The sequence below is a fragment of the Tetrao urogallus genome, assembly GCF_951394365.1.
Source record: "Tetrao urogallus genome assembly, chromosome: 2".
Classification (NCBI taxonomy): Eukaryota; Metazoa; Chordata; class Aves; order Galliformes; family Phasianidae; genus Tetrao; species Tetrao urogallus.
Window position 1 is genome coordinate 63,081,950 of NC_136814.1, and position 17,660 is coordinate 63,099,609.

The 17,660-nt window shown below is 35.9% G+C and overlaps 1 protein-coding gene across 1 annotated transcript in view; it reads left to right on the forward strand.

Annotated features, from left to right (window-relative positions):
- FRK (fyn related Src family tyrosine kinase) overlaps positions 1 to 12,953 on the forward strand; it is a gene marked incomplete at both ends in the record, with an annotated part of 44,553 nt that extends 31,600 nt beyond the window's left edge. The window contains 4 exons of the mRNA XM_079532986.1: positions 3,995 to 4,153; positions 8,688 to 8,869; positions 10,894 to 11,059; positions 12,745 to 12,953. Of these exons, the coding sequence (XP_079389112.1) occupies positions 3,995 to 4,153; positions 8,688 to 8,869; positions 10,894 to 11,059; positions 12,745 to 12,953 (716 nt within the window). The remainder of the gene's footprint in view (positions 1 to 3,994; positions 4,154 to 8,687; positions 8,870 to 10,893; positions 11,060 to 12,744) is intronic.
- Positions 12,954 to 17,660: the final 4,707 nt, after the last annotated feature.

The following is a 17,660-nucleotide window of genomic DNA, read 5'->3' on the forward strand; positions in this document are numbered from 1 at the left end:
GGAAGGGCTTATCAAATATTTAAGGACCACTTACATTTAGGCTACTGGAAACTAGATAGAAATAACGGACCTTTAACTCATTTTCAAGAAATCAATGTTTATCTTATAATGTGAAGCTTCCTCAACTCTAGAACAAGTAATTAGTACTGATACACCTTCTTTAAGTAGGCTTAAATTAGAGGAGATTTCTGCAAAAAAAAACAAAACAAAAAACACAGCAGAGAGTACATCAAATAAACACATGCTAACATTTGTTTCTTAGGAAGGACTTTGGTGTTTAACAAGCTGTTACTCATTCAAAAAAAGAATTATCTAATGCGTATTTTTTTTCAAATAGTAATCAACCTACTCTCAAATTGGTATCTTATGAAAAGACACATTAACTAGCTGCTTTTTGATCAAGTGGTTTCTACCTACAGTACTTTGCTGTTCACTTTCTGTTTGCCAATTACAGGTGAAAATAGCTACTTCTTCAGAAACACGTAACTCAACAACAAACTTTTTAAAAAAAAGTAATTTGAAACTTCTTTTGGCTTTTTTATTTTACACATTTCATTTACACAAGCATCCTCAAAGAAATGTAGCTTTCTTGTTGCTATTATGACAGGTTTCGTTTCTTTTTCTTTTTTGTAGCTGGCAGTCAAACTATTCATTGACATACGCTAAAGATATTAGCTAAGAAAAATGAAGGCTAAATACAGTCTTTAGAATATGCAGGAAATACTTACTGATCTGGTCACTTGTGTATCATCACTACTGTTACTATTATGAATATTAACGAAGAGGGTAAAAAGGATTTACTATTATTCAGCTAGCAGAATACTTCCCTCTTGATCACTTTATTGGAGGTTGACATATATGAAAAACATATTGCTTGGTTTGAATTCATAGGAAGAAGTTTCTAGTATGATTAAACTGAGAGATAACCTGTAGGTAAAATTTGACATTAGAAAAAAATCAGACTATCATTTTTTATGATGTGAAGAATCTCTTATAATGATCCATGAAAGGCAAGCAGTTTCATAGACTCCAAGTTAGCCTTACTTTATTCTTTTTAAGATAAACACAGCAAATTTTAGCTTTGATGCTAAGTCATGGTTCAGGTTTATACGTGCACCTAAACAACCAGAGTAACTCACACTTCTGTCAGAAATAGATACAACTACACTGTATACTTCTCTTGAAAAATAAGCAGGAATATACTTACTGTATATTTGTATACTATATATATAATATGGATATAATAGAGTGATGTATAAGTAACCTAAGAAGATTCAAGACGACTGTATACACTTGATTAATGTATAGAGTGTAAAGTTAAACACACACACAGGAGGCCATAACTCTGAGTCACAAGTTTCAGAATGGACCCCTTGCTTTCAGAACTCCTTGAAAAGTAGCTGTAAGATGTAGCTAGATCTTCTCCTAGGCCTAGACTTGATCAACAGTATTTTTTAAGGAATTAACTGTGCATAATCTAAGATATGATCCTATCAAACTTAATAAAACCTAAAACACACTATTAGTCACTTACTTAGGAACTATATCATCAAGGCATCTTGATATCAGGACATAAAGATCTCTATGGAGGTATAACCCTGCAATACATTGCTACTCAAGAGAAAGACTGTTGCACAGCCTACTGTTATGCTCCCTGATTATGGGGTAAGATGATTGACTCATAAGTACGGGTTGCTTTTTAGATACGAGCTCAATTATTTCTCAGCTGGTGAATTAGGTGTCTGCTATCAGTTTATTCAGCAGTCTTTCACTTGAGACAGATTTGTGGTTATTGTCAGTACTGTTGGTTATTGTTTTCCTGTGCTAGTGCAGGCTTGAAGGAAGCTGAGGGAAGAAGAGGGCTATAGCATGAGAAGCATGCTGTAACAACCACATAGCTTCTATTTTGGCTTTAGGTTGGTTTCCATGACGAATTCATATAGTTTGAAAAGAGGAAGCACATGCATCACAGCATTAAAAGAAATGTCAAAGTAAGACCAAGCCCTATAAGAAGAACTCTACATGGTTGGTTTTTCTTTTTTTTTGTTGTTTGTCTGTTTATATTGACTGGAGATGTAGGATCTGTGGTAGATTAACGTAAAGATTGTGCTGCCCTAAATAAAAAAGGGTCGTAGAGTAGCATTACAGATATTTTTTTTCCACCTGATTCTCATCATCTCTACTTTGTAGAGAACATCCATCAGTAATCTACTTTTCATCCAGTTTCCATTTTCCTCTGATAGTAACAAAAAGAATTGTGTATAGCCTGTACCAGTTAAAGGGATGTATTATTGGCTACCATCCACTTATTGATGACATGGAAATCCATTGCCTTTCACCATCTCCTTCTAATGACATCCTGTAAAATACTGTCAAATTGGAGCCTGTGAGATTGTCTAGCAAAGTATGAGAACGCCAGGAAAGAGAAGCACTTATCCCTTGCAACACTTTTTGCTCTCACAGGTTGCAGTGTCAAGTGTTTTTTTTTTGGGTTTTTTTTTTTTTTTTTTGCCTTCACAACGTCTGTCAGCAGTATTTTTCAGTCATTTCTTTTGTATTGATGCAAGGATGTGAAACCAGACATCACTGTTATGTTTTGGGAAATAGGTTGAAGAACTGCTCAGGTGGCAGAATTCAAGGTAGGTATTGGATGAAGTGACCCAGACTGATTTACCAGTTCATTCTGTAGAACAGATTTTCTGGTGGAGTTTTATTACTGAGCCATTTAGCTTCCTCACAGCATTTCACTCCATTTAAACATCCATGTTTGAAGCAGAGCCAAGCTCCGAAATGAACCTTGTCAGTTACCTAATGCTAATGTTAAAGAAAATGAAATAAAGATTCTTTCTCTTGCATGCCTGGTTTGTTAAATGACTCAGTCTGCTTACACTAACAAAAACAAAACCTGTTTTAAAACAAGACATAGAACAGACTAAACTTGGATTTTTTTTTGTTTGTTTGTTTGTATGTTTTGTTTTTGTTTTCAAATCCTTCCCTGTAGTCTGTTCTTAATGAGTATATTTTGATTTAGTAAGAATAAAACATTTAAGTTGCTGAATAATTTCACATTTGTTTTTACAAGTATGATGAAGAAGGTGTTATTTACCATCTTCCTCAAAACTCTGAGTGTCTAATCACTATTGGATAATCCATAAAAATAACACTTTTTCTTCGTTTATACATATCTTTTCATAATCAATCCTCCACACAGGACATATGAAATTTAAGCCTAGCTTTGCCACTTACGTTCATTCCCTGTGCCATTTCTATGTTGTTTCTTTGTTATGAATTGAATCACTGTGTATGTGAATAGAACTAGAGGTAGTATGACTTTATGTAATACTTAAAAATTTGGGATCATTTGGGATATCAGTTAAGATAACTAGGCAATAAAGAGAGTATAAAATTAGTTTTACACATTCACATGGAAAATATACATATCCATTTATGTATTTCTATATTGGTAAACATTATAAGTAGCTATTTGCATTTATGTATATAAATTGCATGGATCCGTTCCTTATATACTAAAGTGTTTTCAACGCTTTCATTGTTTAGTTGCTGTAGCTGATAAAAATAGTGCAGCAGATTCTTACTGCAGCACTATTTTTTCCCATCAGAAATTCTATGTTCATTACTATTACCCCAGTTTCTGGGCATTTTCTTTACTAGATGTAACATAAATATTTGTTTAAATTGTATCATTTAACATTCTACCCTCATCTTTTTCCACCTGGGGGAAGCCTAGGGGAGGTTAATCTTAGCCCTTCTATTCCTGGGGGCCAGAACACATATGTTCTCTGTCCCTGTGCAACTGGCATATTTCACTCATTAACAGTTTATTTCAGCTGTGCTGTCTGTTTTCTCTGGGAACTATGAAGACTTGAGATGCTAATGTACTTTGAGAGACAGAAAACAATTCTGGTTATTCCCTTAAGACTGCCAGGCTGGTAGGAATGTCCTTATAACCTTAGCTTACGTTTTGTTGTTTCAGGTTCAATGGATACAAAGGACTTTCTGAGGGAAGCACAAATAATGAAGAACTTGAGGCATCCAAATCTTATACAACTTTATGCTGTTTGCACTTTGGAGGACCCAATTTATATTGTTACGGAGCTGATGAAATATGGAAGTCTTATAGAATACCTTCAAAGTAAGCATGTCTATAAACTCATTTCATAAAGTATCACAGCTTTCAGTTTGGTAAACACGCTTATATGAAAGACAGAAGTACAACACTTGATTTAATATGAAAAACTGCACTATTAGCTATACTTGGGGATGAGAGAAGAGGAAGAGGTTTATGAATTTTTGACAAAGTATTTGAGAAGTAGAAGAGAATGACACTCAAAGTTCGAGACACAAACTTCACATCATCTGAGACACATTTTTTCACCAGTTCTACAAGTAGATGGTAACATGCATAAACAGGATAAAAAAATAGGCATGGCAGAAGAGATCATACTTGACACAAAATGGAGGCATTTCCGCAAACTGTACTTAGCATCTTTGAAATCTATTTTCGAGCAGAGATAGTCTTTCCTTTTGAGTTTGTTCCTTAATTATGTTATCAAGTCTTATATCTAGAGCACTTAAATGTACTCTTCTGAAAGCAAATAATAATTACAAATGAAGTTCTACAGCCTGGAACAGACTAACATATTGATTACTCTTTAAGTTCACCCCAGCTACTGAGAAATGCCTGATTCCAGTACTGTTCCTCATTTTAATTTATCAGATGACTGAATGTTAAATGTCTCTAAGGCTGTGATGATCTCTTGAAAACAGATCTTCAATATCTTGGTAAATTTATTAGTCTCTCTAGCCCATAGGGCAAAGATCTAGGAACTACCGTAGACACTATTTGTGTTAATACACTCCTTCCCCCACCCTCTATGTGGAACAGTTTCTTAAGTAAGGCTCAGTCCACAGAGAATTACAGCTAAAGAAATCTCTAGTAGAGGGACAGCCTCTTTAGAAATTAAGCAGAGAGGGACTGCAAGGAACTTGGGTCAGATTATCTGAAGGTTTGGGTACAATAGTGAATACTAATAGTTGGAGACTGTGAAGAACAGATTTCCATTCGTATCATATTTGGTGCCTTTATGTGCAGATTGCTGCTTATCTGACCAAAAGAGCCTGGCACATCAGAAAGTGATTGCTGTACAAAAGAACATTTATTGCATGGGTGAAATAACTCTGAGAAAGCCAGGATAAATCACAGCTAACACAGAAAATTGGTTTCTCTTACATGGAGCACAGTATCTTAAGGATACATTAGCTCTGCAACCTATATGAAAATTAGTTGCCAGCATATGAATAGCAACTGCCTTGCTGTAGACAGTGAATGTATAAAGCCTGATTTGTGCACTAATTCCTGCAGTCTTGCACCAGAGACTATTGAAAATCATTTGGTCTCCAGGCAGCCAAAATGGCCAGTACAAACCTGGTGTATTTTCTCCATTTCTGATGGCCTATGCACTAGGAGATAAAACAAAACTAAGAGATATGAGCAGAAATTCAGACACTTTATTAGGTATTGGTCAGAGAACCAATTGCCATCAGTGAGAGTAGTAAGAAAGCAGATTTGAAGCTTGAGTAAAGCTTTGTGTCTGGAAGTGATCCACATTCGTTGAAGGTCAACGCATCGCTCCTGATAAGCATTTTGAGACTCAACCACTTCAAAAATCAGGCAAATTTTCCAAAAGGCTGCTGTTTCTATGTACTCCATGGGTAAAAAAAAGTCAAAGAGAGGGAAGGCCTGGAGAAAATTTTTTGGTTAAATTTCAGATGCTAGGTATGTTTTTCCAGTTTTGAAATACCTTGCTATTACATGCACGGTGGCCACATTAATGACTACAACTTAATAATGATAAGCATGTGAACTCCTCACGCACTCTGCTACTACCAATATGAGAAAAAACGCAACTGAAAACTTTTCATTATTGAATGTCAATGTAATTTTCATAAATATATGTGTTTATTAATTCTGATAGACCTGTGTTTTTTTTCTGGCAAATACCCATCTTGAAATTTGATGACTTATTACCAATGAAATACTCTCAACTGGGCAAATAGTTATGTATTTATATGTTTATTGCCAAAATGCTGTAAAAATTTACCTGTCTTTCCTAAATGAGATACTGTGATTTTTTAGAATGTGGTGCAGAACCTGAGCTGTCTTTGATATTTTCTCTGTTAAAATTTGCATATATGAGGGATAGCTATGTCAAAAATATAAGTAGGGAAGGACATAGAATTGCTATGTTTTCTTTATAGGATAAGGAGTAAGCCATAAGAAAGTTTTATAAATTCACAAGTAGCGCTTGGTTTTGGATGTGGAAGTTATACTAACTTCGGATTTCTTTTTGTTATTATAGATTTTTCTTCTTTAAAACACTTTAAAAAAACCCTAAAGCACATGTATACTGAGATGAATGCTGCTGCACACTTTTCCAACCTGCTCTGAATCTCACAGATGGGAGCTGGCTCTAGTCTGGAAACTTCTGTAGCAATACTCTGTAGTGAGGGCAACAGGTCACCTGTGATCTCTTTCACTCCACTGGCACATATGCTAAAGGCTACTCCAGGCACCCACACGGTTTGGATTCCCAAAAAGGACCCAAAAGAAGGAGAAGTCTTGCAGTAGTAATTCCACATACAAAATTGGATCTTGCCTGTGTCCTCTAATATGGTGCACATGTATGTCCTAGAGGGGAAAAAAAAAACAACAAAACACCCACAAAGAGAATTTAACAGCTCTTATTCCTGTTCTGCACTGAAGCATCTCATTAAACATGAGAAGTTGTTCTTTCTGCCATGACTATTCTCTCTGTATTGGAGAAAACTTGCGTCAGGACAGCCTGGAGCATCAGCAGAGCAAGACTGAACCCGTACTCAAATCTGTCTGTGTCTTAGTCTGCTTTCACCAGAAGGTAGTTTGCAGTCTGAGCAGATGAAGGAACAGCGTGAAAGGGAACATGGAAAGAAGGTTTTGAAATCAACTTGTATAAGCTAGTTTCTAAACCCATGTACCCTTGCAGGTACTGGTACATCTTTAGTTATTTTCTGATTAAATACAACTTAAGATTCATTTGTGGATTTACCTTTGTCCGGCGAGATAAAAACAACTGATGTCTGTCAGTTCTTGGAACTGCAAAACTTCAGAGTGCTTTATTATTCTGTGTCCTGATTATATATTTTCCTGATGGTTAAGCCTGATTTTTCTCTCTCTCTTCTAAAGGTTAAGGCAGCATACGTGTGAGAGAGGAAAAGAATATCTGAGTCAACAGTAAAAGTAAATAATGTCAGTGGTAGATTATAATGACAATCAGCTTAGACTAAAAAGGAAGGAGGACAATACACACAGAGAGCAAATAAAATCGTTCAAAATTCATTCCTTTTACCTATTTATCTCAGAACATTCAGGTGAGCAGGAAATTCAAGACCTGGAGATCATGAAATAGATTAGTAAACAGTGGTATTTCATACTCTTCATAAGGAGTAACTGCAGGATTAGATCAGATAAAATGCCCTGCTGGAGGAAGCTATGCAAAACAAAGACACTTTTACTGTGAATCAATCTAAAATATCAGCTATAAATGTTTTATTTCTTTAAAACTGAGGCAGTAAGGAAAAGTAATCATCCTCAACTGAAAAATGAGAACTGTGACGATATGTAGCAGCAAACACTTAGCTTTTCGTTGTTGCTGTTCAAATTCTGAAACAGAAAGTTGAAGCTATTTTGAGTACTGCTGCAGAAGTAGGCACTGATGTTTCGGTGCTGCAGACTTTGGGTTTGGGTGTCAGTGATGCCTTAAGAAAACACTGATTTCGCTTAGCTAGATTACCTTGGAGTACAAATTATTTCTTATGATGAGTTCATCTGTTGTCAAAATGCCACAAAATCCCTGGTGTTGAATTTTAAAGTATTATACTCCAGTGGTACCTTTTTGTTACCTGTCTTACTATTTATGGCTGCCATTTTTCGTGTTCTATGGACTCATTATTTGTGGAAAGTTTTTCTGCTCGAAGTTCTTTTCCTACTTTGTTTGAACAGCCAATCTTTGATTGCAAATCTCTTTTTCTGAGATTTGCTGATTTTACAGTAATGGAATGGCATGCACATTGCTTCAGAAAGTTCTACCAGGCAGCTTGAAAGCAGCCCAAAGAGTCCTAGTGTTGAGGAGCAGAAACAATGATAACAGCATGAAGAAGTTAAGTGGACTGGAAAGTGAAAATGAGAGTTACACGCAGGTGGTGTTTTTGCTAGTAAAAGTCATTGGAGAACATTCAGAAGGGCTATTTTTGTGCTTTTCACTCTTCAGACAGCTTTGGCTACATCCAGTGTGTATTGACATTAATACTTGCATTTTGGGATGGGTAGGGCACTTTTCAGAAAGGCAAACATCTGCACTGCTATCAGCAGATAAGTCTTTGTCACCAGCTCCTTATAAGCCTAGAGCAACTAGATATTTAGTACTGTTTCAGGAAAAATGGGACAGTCCTTGTCACTATCATAAAGCTAGCTGTATGACTTAAAATAGTGTCATTCACTAATATCTGTCATGTGGTTATTGCACTACATGGTTGCCTTGATTTATATTGGCTATTTGAACCTGTAAACTGTTATGTTATTAATATCTGAATACCACAAATATTATCTTTGTCTATCTCTTTTAAAACAGATGATGCAGGCTCCCATATCTCCCTGCCACATCAAATAGACATGGCTGCTCAAGTGGCTTCTGGCATGGCTTATCTTGAATCTCAGAACTATATCCATCGAGATTTGGCAGCCAGGAATGTTCTTGTTGGTGAACACAGTGTATACAAAGTGGCAGATTTTGGACTTGCAAGAGTTTTTAAGGTGGGTCATGAGAGTAAATTGACTCCACCTCTGGAGGAAAGTTAGAAGGGGTCAACTAATGGATGTACAGTAGCTTCTAAATTATTATGCATATGCAGAGAGAAAAGGATTCCTAATGTGTTCCCTTGTATCCTCTACTTGCATTATTTCATGAAAGGTTAGAAGCCAGCCTATGCCATTCTGTCAACCTGAAGACGGACTCCTGTTATGCATCTCCCAGCCTCCAAGGAAGGAACTTGGCAGGCAATACCTTTTGCTGCTCAGCCTTTATACACAACACTAGTGTCTGGCACATGGAGAGAGACTGTAGTAATTATATTCCTAAGCCTGTAAGAGAAGACATATAAAAATATATTCACAGCTATTTTCTCTGTTTTTAGTTTCCCACTGCCTTCATGATGCTTGGGAGTGCAGGTAGCAATCATAAATGGATCTTATTCTTCTGCACAACTAACTATGAAGCTCATAAAATGTCTCAGACATTTAAACCTGATGCAGTTTCACGTTCTTTTCCATTATGCTCTTTTTTTTTTTTCCTTTTTTTTTCTTTTTTTCCTCTTTATGCTCTGAGGTTGTGGAATACCAAGTAAAACTGAGGAGGATCATCTCAGCAAAGATCTGTGGGTTAGAAAAGAGATTTTCTACTTCTGAAAATGATTTGAGTTGGGAAGACTTGATTTGCCATATTTTATGGATTTCAATATGTAACCCATATTTTCTGTAGTCTTATTATTGCTTTTATTGATTTATGCTCTTCCACTGAGAAGCAAAACAGATAAAAAAGCCCTCTGCTTCCAATTTGATTTTTTTCCTTTTTTTTTTTCCTTTTTTTTTTTTTTTTTGCCATTCAAGCAGCAGAAATTTAATTTCATATTTATTACATTCTGAACTGCAAAATAATTTATTGACAATAGCATCAAGGAACTTTGAAAGTACTTTTTGCTTAATTTTTTAAATTTCTTTTCTAGTTGTGCATGAAATCAAATTGTACATTTTTTAACATGAACAAAAAATATATTTTTAAATGAAAAGTGCAGACTGTAGGTAATATTTTATAGTGGTTGACATTTCTTGTTAGAATTGAACTTCATTATAATACTCTTTCATAGAGTCACCTTGGCAGACTTAGGAATATTCTGTCTCTTAAGTCAAAATGCCAAGTGTATCAGTATGTAGACACAAGACAAAACAACAATTTGTTCAGTACTTTAGGTTATTGTAACTGAAAAAGACTCTATATTAGAAAACCAAAACCCACCCCCAAAATTAGTGTGTACATTTGCCTGAATTTGTATGTGAAAAACTTGACAGAGACTTGAATGTGGCTGATGTACATTAAACTCCATTTAAAAATAAAGAAGAGGATAAATGTTCACAAAGTCTAGGTGTCCATGATATAAAACTTTATCCAAATGATTTTACTACCAAGTAAAATTAACTCAAATTCACAAGCAAATAGTTTTCCTTTCTCTATCTGTATTTCCTCTTCATTTTGCATGAATTAATTGCGGCCCTTGTAATCTAACGCTAATTTGAATCACTCAGAGATTGCTCTTTGGTTCTGAAACCTGTTTAAGTGATTGTTATTAAAGATAATGGCCCTTCAACACTGAAATAAATCAAAGAACAAAGGTTCCAAAATTCATTAGCTCTTGCTCTTCCCTTCTCTCTTTACTGATGACAGACACAGAGACATTTGGTCTCTAGTGTCAGCAAGATCCATACACTGCCATTTCTGACAGACTTCTGAAATCTTGCTTGCCAGATCCAGAACTCACTGTAGCGGGTTATAATTAATCACAAACCACTCCAGTGCTGAGTTCCTGCTTGAAATGATAAATGCTTTAGGAAGACCTCTGATGAACAATAGCATTTCTAAACTGTAATGCCCAATTAAACAAAACACTTCTGTAAGTGCATGCTTTAATTCCATGAAAGGCAAACATTTGATAAGTTTAAGCATAAGCTTAGCTTGGTCAGGTGCTTTGCTCCTAAATCTGGCTTCTTTGTTTCACCCATGACAGGTAGAAAATGAAAACATATATGAAGCTAGGCCTGAAACAAAACTCCCAGTGAAGTGGACAGCCCCTGAGGCAATCCGCTATAACAAATTCAGTGTTAAGTCAGATGTGTGGTCGTTTGGAATACTTCTCTTTGAAATAATCACATACGGGAAGATGCCCTATGCTGGTAAGAATTTTTTACCTACTGACTGATTTCTTGTTGCTATCTTGCTTTAAGGATGACATAAAAAAGTGAAATGCTTGTACTACAAGTGAGCTGAAGGGTTTGAACCTGTCTGTAAATACAGAAAAGTGGCTGTTCAGACGAGATCCATTCATTGGCAGACCTGTCTACCTCAGGCTTCCTGGAAACTTTCCAAGGGGTGTAATTAGCAGCCATTCAAGCTTCCTCTTGATTGAGTCAACCAGCATTTCACAGACACAGAAGACAATTGCTTATTTTCATCCAGCACCTCATAAAAAATGCTGTAATTTGGAAAAGGGGAAGCCTTTTTGCACCCACCTACTTGCACCTTTGATTTTCTTCTTCTGTGAACGCTACGTGAAAGCATAGACTATCACAGGTGAAATACTGCACAGGTACTTCAGGAAGAAGCCATCAAAAAATGAATTGGAGTGATTTTACTCCCTTCCCTCATATTTGACTATTGCAGTGGAAAGTTTTCATAAAGAAATAAATCAGAAGAACTAGGAATAAAATTTCACCAAACACAAAAGTAGATTCAATGGTGTGGGAGCAGCCAATGTACCTAGCATTCTGAGGTGTGCTCGTGGAATACTGGCTCCAGTAACACTAGATATTAGTGAAAATGACTGACTGTGACATGTTTTGTGCTGGTGAGGAGAAAACAAAGGCAAGATTGAAGCAAAAAAAAAAGTTATGCTTTATCCTGACCTGGCCTATAAGCTGATACATTCACTGTAAACTACATTTCATAGAGTCCCACAGTGGTATTTACAATAAAGGGAAAAGTTGATTTTGCCTTTTGATTCCCACCCTCACCTCCTGTGAAACACCAAGATTCTTAGCATTGTCTGAAAATATGCTTAGCAAAGCACACAAAATATGCCTTGGCAAAGGCATAGTTTGCCTTTAACTTCACAGTAGAAATAGTTATTTGCTTTCTTGATGTTACTTTCAGGAGTTTGTCCTTAGTAATCAGTTAAGAGATTAGGTTATGTTGAACCATGGTGGCAATGAGTAATGTACAGAGGAAATATAATTCAGAGATCTAAGAAAAAGAAGTAAAGATTACATAGCTGAGGATTTAGTTTAAAGAGTAGGAAATTAAAAGGGAATGGGACAATAGCCTTGATACAAAAAAGGTATAGTAAAGATAAGAGAATTTCTTCTTCTCCATGACCCACAGTGATAGAGCAGGATGCCGCAGGATAACTGCACCACAGGAAAATTAGGACTGATCTTATTGAGAACTTTCCAAATGTGAGGAAAATTCAAAAGCAGGACAGATTTTCTTGGGAGGTTTAGGAGCTGCTGAAAGCAGAGGGATTTATCTTTAGCTTAAATTTAAATAGGTGTCAAAATAATTCAGGCAAAAGCTACTAGTAGAGCAGAAGCCTCTCACCCAGACAAATCCATTTGAAATGCCTCAGATGGGTATTGGTAGTTAGAGATGAAGGGCCTGGAATGCAATGGATGTGCTTTTAAACTGCAGTTTTGGCACCCTCCGTGGTTTTTGTGGCCTTTTACTGTTGCACGGGACCTGCTTGCTCCCAGCTCTGTTTTTAGTGGTCCTGCAGGTGGGGACTGCGATCTGTTGTCTTGTCTCAGTGGGAGACAGGGACACACAGGTAATCTGATTAATTCTTTCTGCCTTGAAATGTTGGCAGGCATGCCAGGACACCAGGTAATCCAGATGCTGGACAAGGGATACAGACTCCCTCAGCCCGAGACCTGCCCGAAGGAGCTCTATGAACTGATGCTGAAGTGCTGGAGTACAGAGCCCAGTGAGAGGCCCACTTTTGAGACTCTGTACTGTCAGCTGGAGGACTACTTTGACAATGACTCCTATATGAGCAAGCATGCTACCATTAAGTGAACCCCAAGGCAGGGACAGAGGAGGAAATTTAAGTGAATGTGTCCAAAGGGAAACAAAGTTAACCCCAGATGGAGAGTTGGATGTGAAGATAAGGAGGACCGGTACATTTTCACACCTGTGCTGGCACGTGAAGACACATCATGATTTTACTGGTGGCAAATGTTTTGCAAGACTAAGCATCAGGAAGCAGGAAAGGTGGGGGCTTCTAAAATATAAACAACCTTCTATTTATTTTTTAAATAACAGCTTACAAGAATGAATAAATGAAATAAGTCTGATTCAATAAAACTGTAGCAATTTATAGTTTCCTTATTAGAATAATTACGTATTTACCATTTCTTAGATTTTTGATCCCTACTAGCTTGTCCTTGTGGAGAAATTTGATTACTCTGCACAGCAGGATCTGTGCTATGAAAGTTCTCTTATACTAAAACAATATAGAAATTCCATGACTGTGATGATGTTGAAATCTAGATTAGTTGCCTTGCTTAGACTTGAAGTACTCCTGCTTTTGCTGTATCAGAAAATAAAAGAGATGTTCATGCAAGGAGAAAGGAATTATTTTCATATTTGGATGTGAACAGTGATTTTTACTAGTTTGTCTAATGTTCTTTTACAACAATAAACACAATTATTAATAGATTCTTGAAGCGGTTTGTTTTAAATGTTAGTATTTGACTGACTATCATCTATTGCAGTGTAAGGACTTGTTTTTTGTTTCTAAAGTCTGGGAATGTTGGAGAAAAATGTTTAAATCATGACTGCCTTAGCTTTTTAGAGTGTTCCTTCACCTATGTCAGCATTCCTCTCCAACAGGCCCATGGCAGATCTAGATATTTTGCAGAAGAACTCACAATCCATGCTTCCATCTTCTCCAGATATAAGTTTGCTATAGGAGATTTAAATAATTGATCATCTATTTTATTCTGTTCCATGGGGAAATAGGATCCAAATGTTTCTGCAAGCAATCTTTACAGCTATGGATTTCATAAATTTGGTTTGTTTTTTTTTTTTCCAGATTTTCTAATTAACTTCAATATCAGTTTTGCTAAAATTTAATATCACTATGACATTTTTATGTTCTCAGTTGTGAGATTTAGAGAACCAAGTTTCAATTATTTATTTATGATTAATCAGTTAATTATTTTACAACATAATCCAGGAATTAAGAGATGCTCAGTGTTAACGTACTTTGAACTTAGTACAAGTGTGTTACCATTTTTCCTCTAATATCAAGAAAGGATATAAATAAAAGATTCATTACTTTAAAGTGGTATGTTTTTTATTACCTCTTTTCTTTATCAACTCTTTTCTTCACTTTATACTTCAGATTCATTCATCTCAATTCCTTGCTTCCAATTTTTAATTTCCTTTTCCTCTCCTCTACTTTTTGGAAGACAGAACTGATTTTTTTTTTTTTTTTAATTTCCACACACATCTGTTATGTACTTTCTACCCAGAATACCTCTTCTTATTTATGTTTTCCTCTACCATTCTTACATTTGTAGAATTTCTAGTGTTGTCTGTTCACCTCCATTTTTGTTCAATGTTTCTCCTAGCATCTCTCTACATACTAATTACATTTGTAAAGAATTCAGCAGTAATTAATTAGCTGTCCCAACATTCGCATGATTTTGGAAAGTCATTACCACTCTGAAAGAAGAAGTGAAATGTTTTTGCCAAATCCATCCTGATAAGAGTTGGCGTGGCATTATCTGAGACAGACATAGGGAAAGTCTTGTGCAGTAATAACATCCCGGTGCGTTTTTAGACTTATGTTAACTGCTGGCTCCTGGCCCAAGCGAGATATTATTTATGATATCAAATCTCCATCAATCCTTGCTTCTCTCTTCTAGCCAGGAGCTGTGTTTAGCCCTGTTACAATATGATGTTAGCAAATCCCACAGGGAAGTTTTATACAGTAAAAGTAGGAACACAGTTATTCAGAAAGACCTATGCATTAAACTCGCAATCTTGATGTACAGGGTCTAAAATTTTTTCAGACTGGGAACATTAAGAATATCGCAAATAAAGGTGAAGTTTTCCCAATTAAAACAAAAAAGCTGATAAAAGAAATATATATCTTATAAAGGCTGGAAAAGTGTGTTTCAGAGAAGTCCATCTTTCTTTTTTTTTTTTCCCAAAGGTGATTTGTCAGGAAACAAACAAACAAACTGCAGCCATCATAGGGAAACAGTAAAGTTTTCAGAATTTCAAATTTTGCCAACTTGTCAGAATGCTCTGTGCTGGCTTCTGTCCTTAGGTGGAGGCAAAAAGGATCTTGTAGCAGTGTTAGCTGAAAGCAGGAGGTAGATCCACTTTGATGAGTCTCATTATAGACATCACATCAAATGAATTTATTTGTTTTCAGCATTGAAGCAATATTTGGTCCTCCCATTTGACATGCTGTAGGTATACCTCACTGCTGTTGCCAGCGACCAGCCAAATCTTTTTTTCTTAGCTGAAGAGGAAATCAGGGAAAGGTAGGAAGACATGTAAGTGATGAGGTCAGAATGTTCATTTTTCTCCAATAAATTTCCCTGAAAACTTATAATCACAGATGCTACTATGAAAACCAGTGATTTGCCATTCTGGCTTCAATCTGTGTGTTTGCATTTGTTTCCTTATTCTGCCTGACCCTAAAGCCAGCCCTTGTTGCACCAATGACATGCTGCCTCACTAATTTGAGGTTTAATTTTTCACCTTCTTTTTTCCCCTGGGCTGACAGAGGAACAAAGGAGAGAAAAATCATCAATGCAGTGGAATCAACAAAGTGCTGGAAATAGAGTGTAATGTGGAAAATTAAACATTCTTTTCCTCAGCTCTTTCACTCCATGTATTTGCAGTCAGATGGATCCATTACCAGGAAAGAGAGGAGGAAGAAGGCAGCCAAGGGTGATGAACCTTCATAGAGTTCAATTTGCTTATGGGCAATGTAACAAGCAAAATTATTCTTTTCCAAGACCAATCCATTTTACAATCATTTTATTTATACGATAGATAACAATTATAGTCAAGCCTTTTCTATGATTTGATTTAAATTAAACACCAAGGTTATCATTTCCAGTTATAGTGCACAGTATGATAGGTTTAACTTATTCCATTTGAAGCCTCTTATTTTCAAGGTTCTGCCAGAGCCATCTATTGCACTTGTTTTTACCTGATGGATCATGGAGGGAAAATAATGGATTCAGTTATGAGAAAGGGTAATAGATTTTTTTTGAGCTGACATAAATTCCTATGCTTAGATAACATAAAAGGATCAGGAAGAGATAAGTTGAATTTTCTTCAATAGACCAGTTCTTGAGAAATACACTTCACAGAAATTGTACTGAGACATCTTTATGTAATGCTTTATTTATGTAATTCAGTTATTCTTTGAGAACCAAATCATTTTACACACTCTTACAAAAGATAACTTAAAAATTCCCAACCAGAAAGGATTTTTTTTTTTTTTAATGCTCACTTTTTCAAGAAGTTATGGAGCACTGCAATTGCATTTTGATCTCTAAGTATTAAAGACTTTCTAGTTTTTAATTCTGATTCCTATTGGAGAACACTTTCTTGCCTTATTTTTATTCGAGCACATACAGACATACAAAACACACAATAGAGCAATAGAAAATCTTCCATCACTCATAGCTCATACTTGTCCCCTGAATGTTTTAACTACCAGCAGCAATTTTCTTTCTGCGGATGTGTAACTTATGTTATGCAAGGAAATAGACCATCAGAGTTCAACATTTCATTGTGGTGTAGACTCAGTAAACTATCCGTGCATCAAAATGAAGCATCCCTCATTTAAATGATTTCCTCCTCATACTTTTCTGTGTGCTACTATTTTACTCATTTAAAGTGGTGTAGACTCCTGTCTACCGAGTGTTCCCATGCCCACTGCAACTCGCTTTTCAGCTATTTGTAGTGTATGGATCTTGGAGAAGGTAAAACTGCTGCACTCTAAGCTTTTCTCTTACAGATACAGAATTTTGGTAAATCTTTAAGAGAGCTGTGTTGGCTCCTGTTTTGTCTGTTAACATCTGGAATGATGTGTTCTTCAGCATGTGACTGATCTCTGCCTTAGTTACATGCCACAAATTTTGCTTAGAAGAATTCTGTATATACTTGAATGAAATGCTGAACTGTGAAGAAGACTTCCAGTCTATCCATGCTTACTATTAGTGGATACATTTAACCTATTTTTCAGTTTCAGGCATTTCGGGAATGGCAAACAAATATGAGAAATGACATATGTAAGTAAGCTGTGGAAATCAGTGAAAAGTACTCAGGCATTTTAACCTTCAAAGCCAAGTTGTACTGAACAATTCACTCCTTTATTAAGTGGTAGATAACTCTAAAATACATAGTTGAAGAATTCAGCATTCTAGAAATGAATTCTAACCAATTTCTGTATCTACATATCACTGTAACTGAAGAACTTGATAAAAATTGTGCTTTGCTTCCCATCAGTATTTTCAACAAAGTAAATTCTATTAAAATTAGGCAGATATGTGAGAAGAGAGGTGCATAGCAACACATTTGTTTCTTTACATGAAAATCCCCCTTTGCACCCTCCTTCCAGTTCTTTATCAGTGTTATTACAGGAGAATTAGAACTCCCATAGAGTAAAAGGACTTCTTACTTATGCTAAGAATAAGATTTTTTTCTTTTATTTCCTAAAGTAAAAAAAAGAAAAAAGGAAAAAAGAAA